We start from the raw sequence: 18,414 nt of genomic DNA, 5'->3' as shown, positions 1-18,414 counted from the left end.
GCATACCTCCCAAAATCAGCATTTTAGTTTTCCATTATTCTGTGTAATGTCAATCAGCATTAGGAAATTAGATGAGGTAATAATGATTTGTTTATCTATTTTTTAAAGCAGAAGTATGTTTACTATTTGGTGTCCATTCTTACTAGGTGTATGCACATGTGAAGTTCTTTTTAATGTTTTATCAACCCTTGCTCCCAGCTAAATATTTTCTATCAATGCTGTAATCCAGGGTTGCATAAGAAAAAACATCTTGTGTGTGTAATTTTGTTGCAGTTACCCAGTATTGATATTTTGAGTCGAGGAGTAGAATTTTTATTATAATTTTGCAGGCCAGGCCATTGGTGGTCAAAGTTGATCATCTCTCGTTTAAAGTAAATGATTTCAAATTGAAAATAAAGAGACAATCCAGTCAATCCAGCTCAAAATGTTTATTCATCAAGTAAGCTTAAATTCATCAGGAAATATCGGATGAGTTAGAAATGCATCACATTATGACATGAAACTTGATGGTAGCTTCTCAAACATTGCTTGATGATTTAAGAATATGTAGATATATATATGGAGCTTTGTAGCATTGAGAGCCCAGGACATGATTTAGTTCTCTCCATCCAGGGTGTGCTTGTCAAACAGGTACTCTGCCATTCTGTTGTTTCCAGCATCCATCTTGGAAAGGTTGGTGATGTGGTCACCAAGCTTCTTAATGGCCTCAACCTGCTCATTCAGGTAGTGAGTCTCCAGGAAATCACACAGCTGTTGGAACATTTAAAATGGAAGTCAAACCCCTAAATACTAAATACTGGTGCCATTAACATGTGACTTTCATTATGATTTGTATATTGTCTTGCATTTCAGAGATGAGTCTGAACTCACATGAGGGTCATTCCTCCCAGAAGCGACTTTATGGAGATCCAGCAGAGCCTGGTTGACGTTCTTTTCCAGCTGCAGAGCGCACTGCATCGCTTTTAGTCCATTGTCCCATACATCACGCTCAGGCTTCTGGAGAGGAAGATAAACAAAGTATTTCAGGTCAGAGGTCACTTCATAACATCAAGCCAACAAGCTAAGATCAAACACTATGTATATGCACCCTTATGTCCTGAAGGACAATGCGTCCACCCCTCTTGTTCTGAAACTCCAAGAATTTCTCAGCATGCTCGCGCTCCTCCTCACTGTTCTCCTTGAAGAACTTGGCAAAACCAGGAAGGGCGACATCATCCCGTTTAAAGTAATGAGCCTGAAGAAAACAAAACCAAAAGATGACAAAAAATGGACAGCAGTAACACATCATCTAGTCTGATTCCAAACACCAGTGAAGCAGATGCACATACATTGTTGAAAATTGTGAAAACGCTGTCATCGCACATACTGTACATTAAAGAAAAGTAATACTTACCATTGAAGTGTATACGTGTATGAAGCGTAAAGCTCCAAATTCACCATCTTGTTGATCAAAGCCTCGCAGTCGCAGTCGTAGTTCTGGCGAATCTGAGAATCCATTTTAGCTGAGTTTTAACGTTTTTATAAATCAAAACGGTAAAAAAAGAATTATAAATGCAATGTTCTCAAAAGTTCCGTTCAATCACTGTTGAAGCAAGAACCTCTTCAGAAGATGTGAAACGACAGGTGTGTGCTTGTCTTATATATGCTTACAGCATGACTCATTAAAGTGGAAAAAAGCTCAGCCAATGAAAATCATGAGCCAAATGAGGAAGTAACAACACAGTCCACTGTGTAAAACCTAAGCAAGATCAAGTTTCATAGATGGCTCTGTTTTTCTTGTTCATAATTAATAGCAAAGTGTTTCCAATGGGAACTGTGCTATCGTCATGATTTGTAAATGTACACTGCTGCACACTACCTGGTCTTGTCCTGTGACTCAGCATTTCCTCATTTTACCATATACCATATGTGTGGACATTTGTAACTCGACTGTATCTTAACCATTGTATACACTTAAAATTGTTAAAGACATTATTATAATTAATTTTCCATCATCAAAAAAATAAAAAAATGAATGAATAAAAATTACATTAATTCTTGTATTAATTACAAAAAAAATCAAGAAAATGCATTTAATAGTCCATAGAACATCTAGCTGCTGAAACTCAAGCAAATGCCTCAAAACTCAATGACTGTTACATCATCACAGGGAAAACTACAGGTGCCTCTCAATAGGAGGATGCATCTTAGGCTGGCTGAGTCCTTAGGTTTACATGCTAGAATTCTCATTAGCATTAAACGCTAGAGTCAGACGAAAGGAGATTTCATTTAAAATATAGTGTACATTTTACCATGCTAAGCACTTTACTATTTCAACATATTCCAAAAACATCAGGAAACGAATCAGCAGAGCTGGCCTGTTTCATTATGCAGTGTATGAAAAAAACAATTTACTAGATAAAAGCATTTATGTTTTTTTTAATCGTATTAAATTTGTTTGCCCCCCTGTAAAATATTATTTGTCGTTTAAAAAATAATTTAATTATTCACATAATGCTAAATTGGCCATGTTGTAAAGCACTGGTAGACTACAGACGGTTAATCGGTTAGTCTTATAGAAGGACTGGTCTAAGAAGGATGCATCCTCCTGACAGAGAACCCTCAAGGATTGTGGGTGACTGGAGGCCACAAAGGATGAACTTCATACATCCTTCAAAAGAGGTTAAATGGAGGATGTGAAACGAAGGGTGCTTCTCAACACTTAAAAGAATGCTTCCTCATTTCCTTTCTCCTCCAGCCCATCACCCAGAAAAAGACCAACTTCAGCAATATTTCAATGCTCTAACTGCCCTGCAAGGAGGTATATCAAAATGTTTTGTCATAAAAATGTGAACACAAGTTTTTAAGAGTTTTCACTTCAAAAATCTGTTTCTGAGGTTTGGGTAATGCCGCCCAAATTAATCTTTGTACCATGTGGGGTGGGGAGCTGGGTGTTGTGCAGGTGAACAGATCTATTTTTTGTTTGTTGATACATCAAGAGCTGACCAGAATCACCAGTTTTAAGTGAGTCACAGTGCACTATTTTTAACAGTCCTAAAGGATGAAGTTTATAAGTTATCAGGCTGTTGTTGATCATTTAAGCAGAATATTTGACAATGTTTGCATATTATCAAATCTTTGATGTTTTAGTGTCATAAAATACACTTGAGCAAAACGGTATATTCTTTTTCAGAGTTATACTCTAAAATAACTGGTTCACATTAATGTTGAATAAAAATCAGCATCACTGCAAAGTGTAGACATTTCCAATCATTAATTTGTAGCATGTCGAATAATTGTGGTAGTTACGTGCCGGAGTGACTTGCCTCAGACACAAAGAACTCCTGGTCAAATGGGAAAAGTCAAAATAAGATACAAAAATGAAAACGTATTCGTAATTCCTGCTGTATAAGTCATGAAGCAACATTCTTGAATTTCTAGATTTCACATCCCTCACGTTTATGTATATGAAAAGAACTCTTTTTGTTTCCAGTAATCGAAGACTCCAGTACTTCAAAATAAAGAGAAGAAGTGACAAGTCAGTCCAGCCAAAAATGTTTATTCAAATTCACGGTGTTAAAATGAGTGTGACAATCACAAGATGACAAATTAAGAACAAAACTGCATCTTTCTAGTGACATTGAGCCTTTGTTAACCTTGCAGTCTCACAGACATTAAAACGCTGCATAAAGCTGTGTGATAAACACTTCTTGATTTTAAACTATAGATAGGATTTGCAGCATGCAGATGAACGGAGGCCATCATTTAGCTCTTTCCGTCCAGGGTGTGCTTGTCAAACAGGTACTCTGCCATTCTGTTGTTTCCAGCATCCATCTTGGAAAGGTTGGTGATGTGGTCACCGAGCTTCTTAATGGCCTCAACTTGCTCATTCAGGTAGTGAGTCTCCAGAAAGTCACACAGCTGTTGGATAAGAAAAGAACATTTAAAATGGAAGACAGACTCCTGAAAACTAAACAAATAATAATTAACACTGTTGCCAATAACATGGAACTTGCAAAATAACTTGTATATTGTCTTGTTTTTTTTCAGAGATGAGTCTAAACATGTCTGGAGAAAATAACTCACATGAGGATCTTTCTTCTCAGAAGCGACTTTATGGAGATCCAGCAGAGCCTGGTTGACGTTCTTCTCCAGCTGCAGAGCGCACTGCATAGCAACCAGACCATTGTCCCACTCATCACGTTCAGGCTTCTGGAGAGGAAGATAAACATATAATTTCAGGTCAGAGGTCATTTCATAACAACAAGCCAAGAGCTTTACGTATAGAGCAACATTTAAGATCAAACACATATACAGTATATGCACCCTTATGTCCTGAAGGAGAATGCGTCCACCCCTCTTGTTCTGAAACTCCAAGAATTTCTCAGCATGCTCGCGCTCCTCCTCACTGTTCTCCTTGAAGAACTTGGCAAAACCAGGAAGGGCGACATCATCCCGTTTGAAGTAATGAGCCTGAAGAAAACAATCAAAAGATGACAAAAACTGGACAGCAGTAACACATCATCTACTCCGATTCTAAACACCAGTGAAGTGAAATAGATGCACATGCATTGTTAAAAATTGTGAAATATAATTCTGCAAAGAGAGACAGCTGTCATCGCATATACTGCACATTAAAGAAAAGTAATACTTACCATTGAAGTGTAAGTGTATGAAGCGTAAAGCTCCAAATTCACCATCTTGTTGATCATAGCCTCGCAGTCGCGGTCGTAGTTCTGGCGAATCTGAGAATCCATTTCAGCGGAACTTTTTTGATTGTTTTATTATCAAAATTGTAAAAAATAAATATGAAATGCAACGTTCTCCAAAGAAAATTCCAACAAGATCAAAGTTCCGTTCAATCACTGTTGAAGCAAGAACCTCTTCAGATTTTCCCAAAGATGTGAAACGACAGGTGTGTGCTTGTCTTATATACGCTCACAGCATGACTCATGAAATTGGAAAAGAGCTCAGCCAATGAAAATCAGGACAACACAGTCCAATGTGTAAAACCTAAGCAAGATCAAGTTTCATGGATGGCTCTGTTTTCCTTGTTCATAATTAATAGCAAAGTGTTTCCAATGGGAACTGTGCTATCGTCATGATTTGTCACTGACATGACTCTGTCTCTGGGATTTCAATGTTTCACATTTTACATCTAAATTCAAACACATTCGTTTTGTTGTTATTTTGAATGCATCATCAAAAAGCATGCACTGAATCTCACAACATTATCCACATGACAGTTAATAATAGCTAATATAATACTGTAATTTATAGTGAACATTGAACAAATATTGAAGTATAATTATTGTTTTGCATTTGTATATCATTGGTTTTTAATCCATTCACATTAATGTCACACAAAAGGTTACATTTGAACAGATGTACTGTATGTATTCTGACCTGTGATTTTTACTTTTATTATTTTTGTCATGAAATATTAACTAGATTTAATCCATATCATTCAGTTCACAATGACAAGGCATGTTTATACCATTATATAAACACTGGTTGTCAGCAGTAAATGTAAATGTACACCACCTGCTCTTGTACTGTGACTCTGTGACTCAGCATTCTCTCATTTTACTATGGCCCGGTTTCACAGACAAGGCTTAAGGCTAGTCCCAGACTAAAATGAACGTGTGACCTGTCTTAACTGAATATAACTTGCACAGAATTGTCTTAAAATATATCTTTGCCATTGTTTTGTTTCAAGATGCACACCAGTAATGTTTTCTTCTAAGGCATTTTTATAAAAGCGACATAAATATCTAAATTCATTTAGATAGAAGCCAGGCATAGCCCTGGCTTAAGCTAAGCTGTGTCTACGAAACCGGGCCTATATGTCCTAATATGAAACGTATGGACATTTGAAACTCAATCAGCTCCAAAAGGCTTTTTTTCACTTGTGTAGCTTTCAATTGCAATGCCTTTATCATCCACTTATTTTGTTTACAAAACATTGACTCACACATACACATGGCAATTTTACATATAAAGAGTTCATTTCCAAAATGAGATAACTCAGTTTTTAGGACTCATATGGAAGCATTATAGAAGGACTGCTCTAGGAAGGATGTATATCCTCCTGATAGAGAAACCCCAAATTATTGTGGGTTAGTGGAGAATGCAAAGAACACACTTTACGCATCCCTTAAAATAATGATTATACATTTCCTTTCTCCTCCATCCTCTAGCCCGTCCCCCGGAAATGAATCGAGTTCAGCCATATCTCAATTCTCTAACTGTATCACAATGAGGTGAGGAATGAGGAGTGAGGAAGCTTTCTGAGAAGACATGAGTAAAGATAATTGTTTAATTCCCTTGCATCCTAAGGGGGTGCAGCTAAGACACAAGGAAATGAGTGAGGAAAGAAAACAAGGATTCACAAATATGAAACGCATTTGTAGTCTGCCTTTCAAGGATTCTTTAATTGACATGACAGCTGAGATATGAAGTCTTTTTAACACAGCCTTTTGTTTGAAGATCCTTAAGTGGCCAGTTACCTGATTTTAATTAAATTGAGAATGTCTTTTATGTGCCAAATTGAAAAAAAAAACTAGCTACTTTAACACAACTTGGGAGTGTGTGCATTAACTGCTTTTGTGAATTGTTTAAATAGCCATAATCAGCAACTGTTCCAAGTGTCCGAGCTGGAAGTGGATCATGGAAACAAGTGAAAATTACAATTTATTACTATTGAAGCTAAAGAGCATTCAGACAAAAATTCTAAAAGTTTCTTAAAAAAGTGAACACACAAATTTACACCAGTTTTATTTGAGACTAAATGAAAATATTCTGACCATTTCATCAATTCATGTTTTTAAGAGCTTGCCAGGGTGCCTCAAAAATCAATTTCTGTGGTTTGGTTGTACCATGCGAGGTGGGGGGATGTGCAGGTGAACAGATCTATTTTTTGTGGTTTACATCAAGAGCTGATAAGAATCACCAGTTTTAAGGGATTCACAGCGCACGGTTTTAAACAATCCCAAAGGAGTTTATAAATTACCAGGCTTTTGTTGAGCATTTGACATGGTTTCAAATCTTTGAGGTCTTAAGTGGACTAAATACACTTGCACGAAACGTATTGTTTTTCAGAATTATACTCTGCAAAAATTGGTTCACATAAATGTACAGGGGGAAAATCAGTCACTTCCGAGTGTGGAAATTTTTATTCATTAATTTTTAGCATACCAATCTATTGTGTTAGTTATGTTCCTGAGTGACTTGCCTCAAGAATAAATAACTTCTGGTCCAAGAAGAAAAGTATCTTTTATTCCCCCTGTATCAGTCACGAGTGGGTTAAAAACACTAAAACGTCCTCATTTAATATCCCTAATGTTTACATTTATGAAAAGAACACCATTTGTTTCCAGTAATCGAAGACTCCAGTACTTCAAAATAAAGAGAACAAGTGACAAGTCAGTCCAGCCAAAAACGTTTATTCAAATTACTGGTGTTAAAATTAGTGTACATTCAGCAAGAATGCATGGCTTGACAATCACAAGATGACCAATCGGAGCAAGCAGCAAAACTGCATCTTTCTAGTGACATTGAGATTTTGTTAAGCTTGTAATCTCCCAGACTTGAAAATGCTGCGTGATAAACACTTCTTGATTTTAGAATAATGTAAAAATAAGAATTTGCAGCATGCAGATGAACGGAGGCCATCATTTAGCTCTTTCCATCCAGGGTGTGCTTGTCAAACAGGTACTCTGCCATTCTGTTGTTTCCAGCATCCATCTTGGAAAGGTTGGTGATGTGGTCACCAAGCTTCTTAATGGCCTCAACTTGCTCATTCAGGTAGTGAGTCTCCAAGAAGTCACAAAGCTGTCGGGCAAGAAAATATACATTTACAATAAATGAAACGTCAACTGACAGCCCCAGTTTTGGGAGGTGCATAGGTCATTGCACATCTGAATAAAGATCTCGAGAACTTACATGAGGATCACCCTTCTCAGAGGCGACTTTATGGAGATCCAGCAGAGCCTGGTTGACGTTCTTCTCCAGCTGCAGTGCGCACTGCATAGCAACCAGACCATTGTCCCACTCATCACGCTCAGGTTTCTGCAAAGAGAGACCAACACATGAGTAAACGCCGTACTTCATACCAAACAATGAGCCCTTAAACAATACTCTATAGGCTGATTTCCATTATTTCCGTCAATATGATGGTTTCAAATATTGTTACCTTTACGTCCTGAAGGACAATGCGTCCACCCCTCTTGTTCTGAAACTCCAAGAATTTCTCAGCATGCTCGCGCTCCTCCTCACTGTTCTCCTTGAAGAACTTGGCAAAACCAGGAAGGGCGACATCATCCCGTTTGAAGTAATGAGCCTGAAGAAAACAATCAAAAGTTGAGAACATGACTTAACAAGTTCAACGCGTTTCATGCCACAGCGCAAAATCCAAGCTTAAACAAGGACTCCATATGAGGTGGGACCGTTTGCAAACAATAAAGGAAACGATTCTAACTGAAAGATTATGATACTTAAAAAACCACCATTTCAAAATATACAATTAGGAAGTATTAAGCAATAAGATACTTACCATTGACGTGTACGTGTATGAAGCGTACAGCTCCAAATTCACCATCTTGTTGATCAAAGCCTCGCATTCGCGGTCGTAGTTCTGGCGAATCTGAGAATCCATTTCGGCGGACTTTTATCGATTTATTATCAAAACTGGTAAAAAAAATAGATATATATAAATATGAAACGCGTCGTTTGCGAAAGGAAATTCGTCGAGAGATCGAAGTTCCGTTCAAACACTGTTGAAGCAAGAAACTCCTTCTATTTTCCCGAAGCAGCTGTAAAATGGAGGGTGCGCGTCCGTGTTATATACGCTCACAACGCGTCACGTTTGATGAGAGCTCAGCCAATCAGAAACCGAATGAGAAACACACACGACAGATGAGAGTTCATGTCAACAAAGAAAAGATCAAGTTTCCTAGATTTTCTCCATACAATCAAACAATACCGTTTTAATTCCATCGTTAGGTTTTCCTAAAATGTTATTTTATCTAATAAAAGTAAATCCGATTTTACAAACGAATTGAAAATGTTTTAGGCGGCATGCTCATTTTTTATTATGCAAACATCTGTGCTACACTGTATATTCCCAAAAAACATTAGCGTAAACCATGAACTATTTCAAGAAAAGTGAATGACTCTTGCTGTTATCACAAAAATGCGACGCTGTTTATTCCAACGAATCAAATGTTATGACATTATTTCAAATCCAAGTTACCAGTTTTGCTCAGCGTATACAACAAAGAATAGTAATTATTTGACATGGTAAATGTCAAGTGGCAGTATTGTAAAACATTTAAATCATATAATACTGAATGGAATTACGCTTTGTACCGAGTGCAAAGGTAATAAGTCAGATGACAATGACTGAGCATTTTTGTACCGGAAAATGCATACAAACCTAACCCTGTCAGCAATGTGGAATCACGTGACGTGACACTGCATAGCTGTGTCACTGTGACTCAGCATTATACCCAGTTTATTTCCTATGCTTTAAGACGCATATCTGTCTATCTATACTATAGTAAATAGAAATTGCTTTACTCAAAATCTACAGCTTTATATATTTGACAGGACAGTATTTCAGTAAAGAAATCACAATTATTTTAATTACAGTCAAATTTCAATTTTCTATAACAATAAAATAACCTGCATTATGTAACAGCAGTGTTTAACATATTTTAATGTTGACAGATAAATGATAAAACTTTATATATTGCTATATTGTAAAAAAGTTAGTTTTTGTTTCCAGAGTCTCTAAGGCAATGTGTCATGATGACAAATAAAAGGATCATCATCTTTCTCATACTGTACATGTGATCATGTTTTTACATCTCTTGTTGTTCCTATTTACTATATATTGGGTTATTGGCCTTGTGCAGAATCTTGAAAGAACCGACTACAACCATTACACCCCCTTTGGGGAAATACTTGTCATTAAAGTAAATAAGTGCTTTTATGCCGTGGGGACCCATACACACTTCCAGACAACAGCCCTCCTCCAAAGCTCTTCTTGATGAGAGGGATTTGAGCTGGTCCAGTCTCTGCCTCCTTTCTCCTCATCCTCACATTCACAGTGCAGCCACAGGTGTTTAAGAGGACAGGCACAGGAGTATTGGAGGAACTGACAGCCCTGACCAAGAGAAGTGAAAGAATCTATGAAAGTCATGTTCACATTAGTGCTGACCGAGCGGTTTTTCCCTGCCCATGTCAGCAAAATGACCTGTATGCAGGCTGGGGAGTAACAAAATACATGTAACTTAGTTACGTATTTAAAATACAAAATTTGAGTAACTGTATTCTTTAGTTACATTTAAATGGGCTGTAATCAAATTACAGTTAAAAGTAAAATTCCAAGTAATCACTTTGGTAATAATGTCATTTATTTTACTTAAACATTAATATAAACTGTAACAGGCAATAAATGTAAACAGCAATCTGTGATTCTCTGACAATCTGAAAAAGCATCCTAAACTACAGGTATGCTCATAAATTTCATACGTCTTGCCGAATATGCAAAATTTGAATAATTTTAACAAAATAAGAGGGATCTGGTTTCATATAAATTGCATGGTAATTTTATTTAGTAGCCTACTGTCCTGAATAAGCTGTTTCACATAATAGAAGTTTACATATACTCCACAAGACAAACTGACAAAATGTTTGTAAGTTTCTTGTTAAAGTAATTTTTTAGGTAATTGTGACGTTTTGTCTCACAGTTTTGACTTTTTCCTCACAATTGTGAGTTTATATCTCACAATTCTGACTTCTTTCATACATTTACAATTGTGGACTATAATGTCCAATGAGGGAAAACGGTAAAACTGATGTTGTTTAAAATAATATGCAGAGGAAAGTCAAGTCCTTAGCTGTTTGGTGATCCCTTTTGTTTTATGTACCTTATAAGTATTCCAAAGTATTCTAAAGTTTTTAGATTAAGGGTGTGTTCATATATGCCATGTTTGGTTCGATTAAAACAAACTCTGGTGCGATTGCTCTGTTAGTGCGGTTTATGTGAACGCTGCCACCCAAACCCTGGTGCGCATCAAACAAGCGGACCGAGACCGCTGAAAAGATGGGTCTCGGTCCACTTTCATACAAACTCTGGTGCAGTTCAATTGAAATATGAACGTAACACAGACCAAAGGCATCGAACCGAACCAAAAACAGGAAGTGATAACAATACACGACCCGAAAATCAAGTGATTTGGTAATATAAAAGGAGTGTTTCTGTGCTTGTAATGGAGGAATTCCTGGCTCCGTTTTGACTGCTTTAAACACTTCATGTGGTCTTCGCGAGTTACCCGCTTGCTAAAAATACCCACATATGCGCACGCATACACTGAGCATGTATAACCCAGCACACAACATTGTTTTGGATGTCCGGTAAGTTCCGTTTTAAAATATAAATCATAAAAGCTGTTCAATCACGTTGCGACTTTACGCGTAAGCTGTTAGGTTCGATATCTTTAGGTTCGCTGTTAAAATGCCAGTCTGAATGCTAAGCGAACAGGACTAAATACATTTTTTTCTTTTTTGGTCCAGACCAAAAGAACCGAACTAGAAATATGAACGCACCCTACATTACAAAACTTGTGTAATCTAACGAAATACATTACAGATTACTTTTTAAAGCATGCATTTTGTAATCTGTAGTGAAATACATTTTAAAAGTAACCTTCCCAGCCCTGCCTGTATGCTTATAAAGCTGCACAGGAAAGTAAAATAAAGTGTGCCTGCCTAACAAAGTACACGCAGTACTTTGTATAACAAAACATCTTGACTGTGTGAATGTACATCATTTTAAATGTTTCAAAATTATTATTTATTCAAATTAAAACATATCCATGTCCCCATTTGAAGTGTAAAAAGATTGTACCTAAAATATTCAATTGTACCTAATTATTCCACCATTCTACTTGTCTGTTAAAATAAAAAACCCTCACCTCTATACTTCCCCAATACCAAATGCTTTGAATGACACTGTGGTTGGCAAGTGCATGGGTCAGCTTATCCCTGTCCCCAGTTATTATACTGACCAGACCTCCTGGAAGAGCAGAGTCCTGCAGGACCTTTGAACAAAGAGCGGAGGTTGATGTTACAAACATAATAAATTTAAACAGAGATTCATTTGCAAAACATAACAACATTATAAAATACATTTTAGTATTGCAGTGTCCAAAGTTTCTCCTGCAAGCAACTGAATCAAATACATAATGTACATTTGATAAGCAAGGATCTGAAACTGGCAAACCTGAATAAATTCAAGAGCCGGAAGAGGGTATTTTTCACTTGGCACCATAACAACAGCATTACCCATGGCAACAGCTGCCCCCAGCAGGGACACCAAAGATAGGATCGGTTTGGAACTGGGAAGAATCACACCCACTACTCCTAAGGCCTCAGGGGTTGACAGGGCAGAACCAGACTGCGGCAGGAACTATAAAGAGGGTATGAAATATATTCTGAGGTCAGATGAATCAAACAGTCATGAAAACACTGAAACACCAATCATTAAAATCTGTATGGTCTTACCGGAATTCCACCCTGCTCCTTATCACAGCGTGCAGCCCAATCAGAAAGCCTGGAGATGCTAAGCTCCACCTCTTTCTCCGCCTCTTCCAATGAGATGCCAGTTTGAGTCTGGATTGATGCAGCAATGTCCTGTCTCTTCTTCTCCAGGATGTCAGCAAGTGAGTAAAGGGACTGAGAGCGTGTAGCAGGACTCTTCTTCATCCACCTGCATAAAAAGCAAGGAGCAACAGTACACAACAATCAGGAAGGGCAGTGTGAGTCAAGGTTATGGTATGGTTGGCCTGTATTTTCAGTCTAAAAGCAACTTTCTATATAAGCTTACCCTGGCTGGACCTTAATGGCAGCCTCTACTGCATTACGGACATCTTTTCTGCCTCCGTCTGGGCAGTGAGCCAGCACAGTGCCCTCAGGGCCCAACACCGACCTGGTGCAGTCGGAGTCAGCTTTACGCAACTGACCACCCACTAACTGCGAGTAAAACCGAGGTACACTGCAAGAGAGGTCTTAAATTAGTCCCTCAATTAACCTCTAGAACACTGTACACAAGACATGGCGGATAAAACCCCCCACCTGGAGGGATCAAATCCTTCAGGTATCAGGAATTTAGACGCTGCAGAGCCAAACTCATCATAGTTTATTGAGGTGTGAGTGGAGCGTGGGAGGGTGGGGGTGAGAGAGGGGCGCAGGAACTGATACAGTCCCTAAAGAGGAACAGAAAGTTAGTCAGACATGAGACATTTAACAAACCATTCAACCAGAACAAGATCAGAAACAAATGTTTACACACTGAAACTAATCCATTTAAAGTTAGACTAGGCTATATTTTTTGTTATACTGGTTGAAATCAACTAAAGTAGTCTAAATATTAATGCCATGATAGGATGCCTGTCGCACCCTGCTGGAGCAGACATGACACATCATCAGCATGTTCATGAGGCCATGTTTACGCATTATATTCATTATTATTGTAAAGTCATGTGCTGTGTCGTGTGGATATTGTCTCACCAGTGAACGAGATATGAAAATGATACATTCCACCCTCCACAAATCTCTTATCTTCTGGCAGAGAGCAAAAACATTTAAGGGAGGGTGGGATTTGCAACTTTCCCTTTTCTGCTTTCAAATGTAGCTTGCTATTGCTTTGATACTACCTACCCTAGCTTTAACACACACCAATAAACAAGCAGTTGGGTAGTAGTTGTATAATGTACCTCTCTGCCCCCATCAGTGCAGTTTCCGCTCTCCTTCCGTCCACACAGAGGCAGTGCAGGATCCATTACAGAATGACAGTTTACCCACACAGAACCTACAGACAAACTGTGGATACAAACAAGAGTGTGATGGAAAAATAAGAGATAATGGCGGTAAATAGAACAAGACATCCTTAAAGCAACACTTTGTAGTTCTACCTTAAAATAATGTCTCTAAAATGATTTCAGTGGAAGAACAACTCTTAACCGGACAAATTCTACCGCCGCTGCTACCTGTGCAGCCTCATAGCGGCTACAACCACACTCTGTAAGTTCTGGGTTCGGGTCGGTAAACACAGCCCCGCCCATCCCCTGTCTGCGGAAAAGTGTGACATGGTTCCATCAGCTTAGTAAACAAATTCAAATGTATTGTGATGCCCATGGGGAAGCTTATACAGCGACATTATTTGCAACACTGGTAACAGACAATTGCGCATTTCAACCACATGGGGGAACAGTTAGCAAAAGTTCTATAGTGTTGCTTTAAAGGAACAGTTCACCCAAAAAAATCTGTCATCATTTACTCACCCTTAGGTTGTTCCAAATCTGTAAAAATGTCTTTGTTCTGATGAACACAGAGAACGATATTTGGAAGAATGCTTGTAACCCAACAGTTCTTGGCCATCAATGACTAGTATAGTAGAAAAATGCTTTACATTACATAAATGTTTTATAAACGCTTTATAAATCTCTTTGTTATGTTGAACACAAACAGAGATATTTTGAAGAATGTAGGAAAGCAAACAGTTCTGGGGCACTTTTGACTACTATTGTAATTTTTCCTACTATGGTGGTCAATGGTGGCCAAGAACTCTTTGGTAACAAGCATTCTTCCAAATATCTTTCTCTGTGTTCATCAGAACAAAGAAATTTATACAGATTTGAAACAACTTGAGGGTGAGTAAATGACAGAATTTTTGGGGGTGAACTGTACCTTTAAATGCGTGTCACAACATGTACCTTTTTGCAGACTCCAAAGCCAGAGTCAAGTCTTCAGTCCAAATAGAGGCAGCTTGACCATGAATGCTGTGGTTTCCTGCACACAACCAAACATTGCAAAGGAAAGATGTTCATTCAATTTCAAACGTCCACGCTGAAATTTTCAAAATATTGTAAATATTGTTCATTAGATTGAATAAATGAGTTGTTTTTCTATGAGTTCAGCCTCACCGACAGTAACTCCCTCAGCGGAGCTCCTGAAGGATATGAGGGGCAGCACAGGTCCTGGAGGAGGTGAAATCACAGTGTCACAGGAGGGAGCCAGACCACACAGTACAGTAGGAGGGTATAGACCACCAGCAGGAGGAGGAGGACATGACTGAATCAGCTACAATATAAAAAGCAATAAAACAACAAAGTATTAGTGCTAAAAAAGTCCCTGCAGTTAGACCACAGACATCCTAAAAGAAATATCTACTCACTGCCGCCCCCTGCTGCTGGGCCCCCTGAACTGCTGTATCTATAAGCTTTCTGTCTGCATCACTGGCATGGGGAACGCACTTCATTGCAGCCATTCTTAACCTCAGCCTGGCTACAACACTGTCACACACTGATTCCTGTACATACAGCACCCACTGACACTGGAGAAAGAAAAAGAGAGAATTATTGTCAAATTATCTGTTCTACAAAAACATGAATCTTCACTGCAGTTGTTTTCTGTGGACCACCACCGCACTCTAGTGGACTCTGGCAGTACTACAGGAGAATTCAAACATTTATATACAAGAACATTTCCTTATTCTTTTCTGTCATGTTCCATTGTTATAACAATTAAGAAACATATTGAATTATTCATTTGATTGTTGTGTAACGCAGTAGTTAAAATCTAAAACCTCTGCTTTACCATAACATTTTCTTACATCTTTTTTCTTTCTGAAGGCCAATTCCATCGCACCATCCACAGCACTGTCCAAGTCTGCAGATTCAAAGATGATAAAAGGGCACACAGAGCTGGTTGAGAAAGAGTAAGTCATGGGGAGTCCGCAGCCAGCTGCTGCTTTAGCCAGATCCTCTCCGGTCTCTTTACATCCGCTGTAGGTCAAGTAGTTCACGTGTGGATTCTGAGCCACTTGGACACCCAGCGATGCTTCACTGCCTGTCACCACATTCAACACTCCAGCAGGAATCCCTGCCTCCATAAACAGCTGAGCCAACAGAAGGGCAGGAAGAGAGGTTGACCTTCCAGGTACCACAATAACAGCATTACCTAAACAAGACACATTGACAGTAAAAGTAAGACCATTTTAAGCAAAGTAATTATGCAGCTCTTAAAGGAATAGAAAATGCTGTCATCATTTACTCATCGCCCTGTTGTCATTTTAACCTGTGTGATATTCTTTCTTCTGGAAAACACAAAAGACAATTAAAAAAAAAATGCTGGTAACCAAAAACCGTTGGTCCCCATTGACTTTTATTGTATGGACACAAAGCCAATGCAAGTCAATGGGGTCCAAAGGTTTTCTTTTACCAACATTCTTCAAAATATCTTATTTTGTGTTCTTCATACGAAAAAGTCATACAGGTATGAAATGACAAGAGGGTGTGTAAATAATGACAGAATTTTTATTTTTGGGTGAACTATCATTTGGATTATGTATGATTATATTCTAATATACCTAAGGCAAAAAACACAATTCCATTACCTCAAACAATATTTTCTAATATTATATTACAATCAAACTGGCCATATTGTACAGTATGTGAAATGTCAAGTAATTTATATTCTTGTAGAACCTCCGTACAAAAGCAATAGCACATTAACACATAAGCTATTTTATAGCTTTTTGTCATTTTTGATGCTTTGGGGAATACATGAAACTCTTCTGGAAGCATAAAATTCACAACATTAATATGTCTGAACTGTATGTTATAAGATGGACAGAGAAACTCACCCATAGCTAGAGCTGGTAAAACCTTTAGCAAAAGAGAGTACACAGAGCAGTCATCCGAGACAACCACTGCCACAATACCTGGTGATAGATATTATATCAAGACTTAAAAACATACTTCCATTCATTAATGCTCCTCTACATGTGAAATTAAAACACTTCTTTTCCTTTATAGTTTACGATCTCAAATAAACCATCCCGCACATACCTTGAGGGGTCCACACGGGCATCAGTGTGTCTCGGAGCTGAGCCCAGCTGGTATAGTACTGGGCCAGTCTTATCAGTGCGGCAGGAGAAGTGGGAGACTGTGAGAGCTCACAAAGCTCAGATACACACTGACTGTGTCTTTGCAGAACACCTGCTGACCTGGAGCACACACACACACACCAATGTAAACCTGACTCATGTGATGTATATCGTGATAGGTCAAATTTTGAGTAAAACATGCAGATTTAGTACCGGCGTAAGACTCTGGCCCTTTGGTAACAGCTCAGTTCACTCCAGGTTTTAAAGCCTGCAGATGCAGAAGACACAACTGATGCAACATCCTGATCTTTAGCACAAACAATGCTGCATATGACCTCAGCTGTAAAAGAGAGGAGAGCAGAAGTTGTTTATCAATGCACGCAAGACTGGACCCCAGATAAAAATGTCAGAAGAAGTATTTTCTGCTTACCTTTGGAATCTGTCACATTGTACATCTGCCTTTCCGCAGGACAGGAAAATGTCCCATCAGCAAAGAAGCCAAGGGTGCGAGAATGCTTCTCTAGCCAGGACTGAGGAGAAAAGGGATAAGATACTTTGGACCAAAACTAAGAAAGAAACAAATAATTTGCCAATACAACCCTGGATTCCATCTAAAAATGTTTGCATTTGCAAATTATATTGCAGGTTCAAATGAAATTCTCTTACATGACACATCTTCAGGTTAATATATGAAACATTATTTATGCCACAGTACATAAAAATCATTTTAGCTTCAACCTAAGACCGTGTTTGATTTGAGTAAACACAGGCTGTTCCACCTCTCAGAAAGAACCAATAGAATGGTTTGTAAAGGGTGAAGGTTGCAGTACATGATTCATAGAAATGATTCTTACAAAGTACAGTACATGATCAGCCATTTTCTGTACGTTGCTCAAAGAATTCATGCAGAAGGCATGCATTAAGACAGTCCATCATCACACACAAATTAACAGGACCACCGACCACTTGTCACATGCTTTTCTCGTGAACAACAGTGTCACATGTATCCTAATGTACTGTCACATGCAAAACACTTTGGACACCCATTGGATGAAAAGTTTCATTAAACTGCCAAATCTTGAAATTATTAAGCTAAAATGTAGATAGTGTTTTTTAAACCACTCAGGAAAAAGTACTTCACCTGTGCAGTTGCAAAACTCGTGCTGGATGATCCATATTCCATATTCTGAAAGATGTCGTGCACGGTCTGAGTAGAAATACCTGCCATAACAATTTAAGCAATGTATAATAGCCGAACTCAACTGCTATGTTAAAAACACGCAAATATTAAACAAGTAACAACTAATTCAAAAAAGCACTCTCAACGCGGACATTCACGTTCAAGCAGATATTTCTTCCTGCGTTTCAATTGACGTCATAACTAAACTCCTCCTTTAAACCGTTCTCTTTTACGATTGGACAGACGCAGCAGGGACGCTCGTCATTCACAAAAAAAACGAATAGCACGTATAGTTCGTAAA

The 18,414-nt window shown here is 38.3% G+C and overlaps 4 protein-coding genes across 5 annotated transcripts; all 4 read right to left on the bottom strand.

Moving 5' to 3' along the window:
• Positions 1–419: 419 nt before the first annotated feature.
• Positions 420–1,601, bottom strand: LOC130561438 (ferritin, middle subunit-like). Of its 2 annotated transcripts, XM_057345770.1 has the most exons (4): positions 1,394–1,601; positions 1,088–1,234; positions 871–996; positions 420–750 (listed from the first exon to the last, which is right to left on the bottom strand). In XM_057345770.1, the coding sequence occupies exons 1-4, from the start codon at positions 1,394–1,396 to the stop codon at positions 595–597; spliced, it is 432 nt and encodes a 143-aa protein (XP_057201753.1). In that variant the 5' UTR covers positions 1,397–1,601; the 3' UTR covers positions 420–594. The 2 variants fall into 2 exon arrangements, with proteins under 2 accessions (XP_057201753.1, XP_057201752.1); XM_057345769.1 differs by lacking the exon at positions 1,394–1,601 and having other exon boundaries at positions 1,088–1,374.
• A 1,928-nt stretch (positions 1,602–3,529) lies between these two features.
• On the bottom strand, positions 3,530–4,868 carry LOC130561400 (ferritin, middle subunit). Its single transcript, XM_057345696.1, has 4 exons — positions 4,635–4,868; positions 4,306–4,452; positions 4,066–4,191; positions 3,530–3,900 (listed from the first exon to the last, which is right to left on the bottom strand). Exons 1-4 carry the CDS (start codon positions 4,734–4,736, stop codon positions 3,745–3,747), a joined length of 531 nt encoding a protein of 176 aa, XP_057201679.1. The 5' UTR covers positions 4,737–4,868; the 3' UTR covers positions 3,530–3,744.
• Positions 4,869–7,408: 2,540 nt separating this feature from the next.
• Positions 7,409–8,789, bottom strand: LOC130561687 (ferritin, middle subunit-like). The gene is made up of 4 exons (XM_057346171.1): positions 8,534–8,789; positions 8,174–8,320; positions 7,924–8,049; positions 7,409–7,812 (listed from the first exon to the last, which is right to left on the bottom strand). The coding sequence occupies exons 1-4, from the start codon at positions 8,633–8,635 to the stop codon at positions 7,657–7,659; spliced, it is 531 nt and encodes a 176-aa protein (XP_057202154.1). The 5' UTR covers positions 8,636–8,789; the 3' UTR covers positions 7,409–7,656.
• Positions 8,790–8,919: 130 nt separating this feature from the next.
• On the bottom strand, positions 8,920–18,285 carry aldh16a1 (aldehyde dehydrogenase 16 family, member A1). The gene is made up of 16 exons (XM_057346159.1): positions 18,075–18,285; positions 17,364–17,463; positions 17,147–17,273; positions 16,896–17,053; positions 16,691–16,768; positions 15,659–16,005; positions 15,221–15,379; positions 14,970–15,126; positions 14,760–14,835; positions 13,761–13,866; positions 13,120–13,250; positions 12,872–13,039; positions 12,550–12,754; positions 12,269–12,454; positions 11,961–12,086; positions 8,920–10,147 (listed from the first exon to the last, which is right to left on the bottom strand). The coding sequence occupies exons 1-16, from the start codon at positions 18,159–18,161 to the stop codon at positions 9,971–9,973; spliced, it is 2,388 nt and encodes a 795-aa protein (XP_057202142.1). The 5' UTR covers positions 18,162–18,285; the 3' UTR covers positions 8,920–9,970.
• Positions 18,286–18,414: the final 129 nt, after the last annotated feature.

This window comes from Triplophysa rosa, linkage group LG11 (genome assembly GCF_024868665.1).
Source record: "Triplophysa rosa linkage group LG11, Trosa_1v2, whole genome shotgun sequence".
In the NCBI taxonomy this organism is placed as follows: domain Eukaryota; kingdom Metazoa; phylum Chordata; class Actinopteri; order Cypriniformes; family Nemacheilidae; genus Triplophysa; species Triplophysa rosa.
This window is presented reverse-complemented; position numbering and strand designations above follow the sequence as displayed.

Excerpts from the sequence above, each read along its gene's own strand:
- LOC130561438 (XM_057345769.1), bottom strand. The coding sequence starts at position 1,288 with ATGATGTGTTACTGCTGTCCATTTTTTGTCATCTTTTGGTTTTGTTTT. Across the intron at positions 997-1,087 it reads TTGTCCTTCAGGACATAAGG|AAGCCTGAGCGTGATGTATG; the intron begins GTGCATATACAT and ends CTTCCTCTCCAG. Across the intron at positions 751-870 it reads CTGGGAGGAATGACCCTCAT|CTGTGTGATTTCCTGGAGAC; the intron begins GTGAGTTCAGAC and ends ATGTTCCAACAG.
- LOC130561400 (XM_057345696.1), bottom strand. The coding sequence starts at position 4,736 with ATGGATTCTCAGATTCGCCAGAACTACGACCGCGACTGCGAGGCTATG. Across the intron at positions 4,192-4,305 it reads TTCTCCTTCAGGACATAAGG|AAGCCTGAACGTGATGAGTG; the intron begins GTGCATATACTG and ends CTTCCTCTCCAG. Across the intron at positions 3,901-4,065 it reads CTGAGAAGAAAGATCCTCAT|CTGTGTGACTTTCTGGAGAC; the intron begins GTGAGTTATTTT and ends CTTATCCAACAG.
- LOC130561687 (XM_057346171.1), bottom strand. The coding sequence starts at position 8,635 with ATGGATTCTCAGATTCGCCAGAACTACGACCGCGAATGCGAGGCTTTG. Across the intron at positions 8,050-8,173 it reads TTGTCCTTCAGGACGTAAAG|AAACCTGAGCGTGATGAGTG; the intron begins GTAACAATATTT and ends CTCTCTTTGCAG. Across the intron at positions 7,813-7,923 it reads CTGAGAAGGGTGATCCTCAT|CTTTGTGACTTCTTGGAGAC; the intron begins GTAAGTTCTCGA and ends CTTGCCCGACAG.
- aldh16a1 (XM_057346159.1), bottom strand. The coding sequence starts at position 18,161 with ATGGCAGGTATTTCTACTCAGACCGTGCACGACATCTTTCAGAATATG. Across the intron at positions 17,054-17,146 it reads AGGGCCAGAGTCTTACGCCG|GTCAGCAGGTGTTCTGCAAA; the intron begins GTACTAAATCTG and ends TGTGTGCTCCAG. Across the intron at positions 12,087-12,268 it reads CGGCTCTTGAATTTATTCAG|GTCCTGCAGGACTCTGCTCT; the intron begins GTTTGCCAGTTT and ends CTTTGTTCAAAG.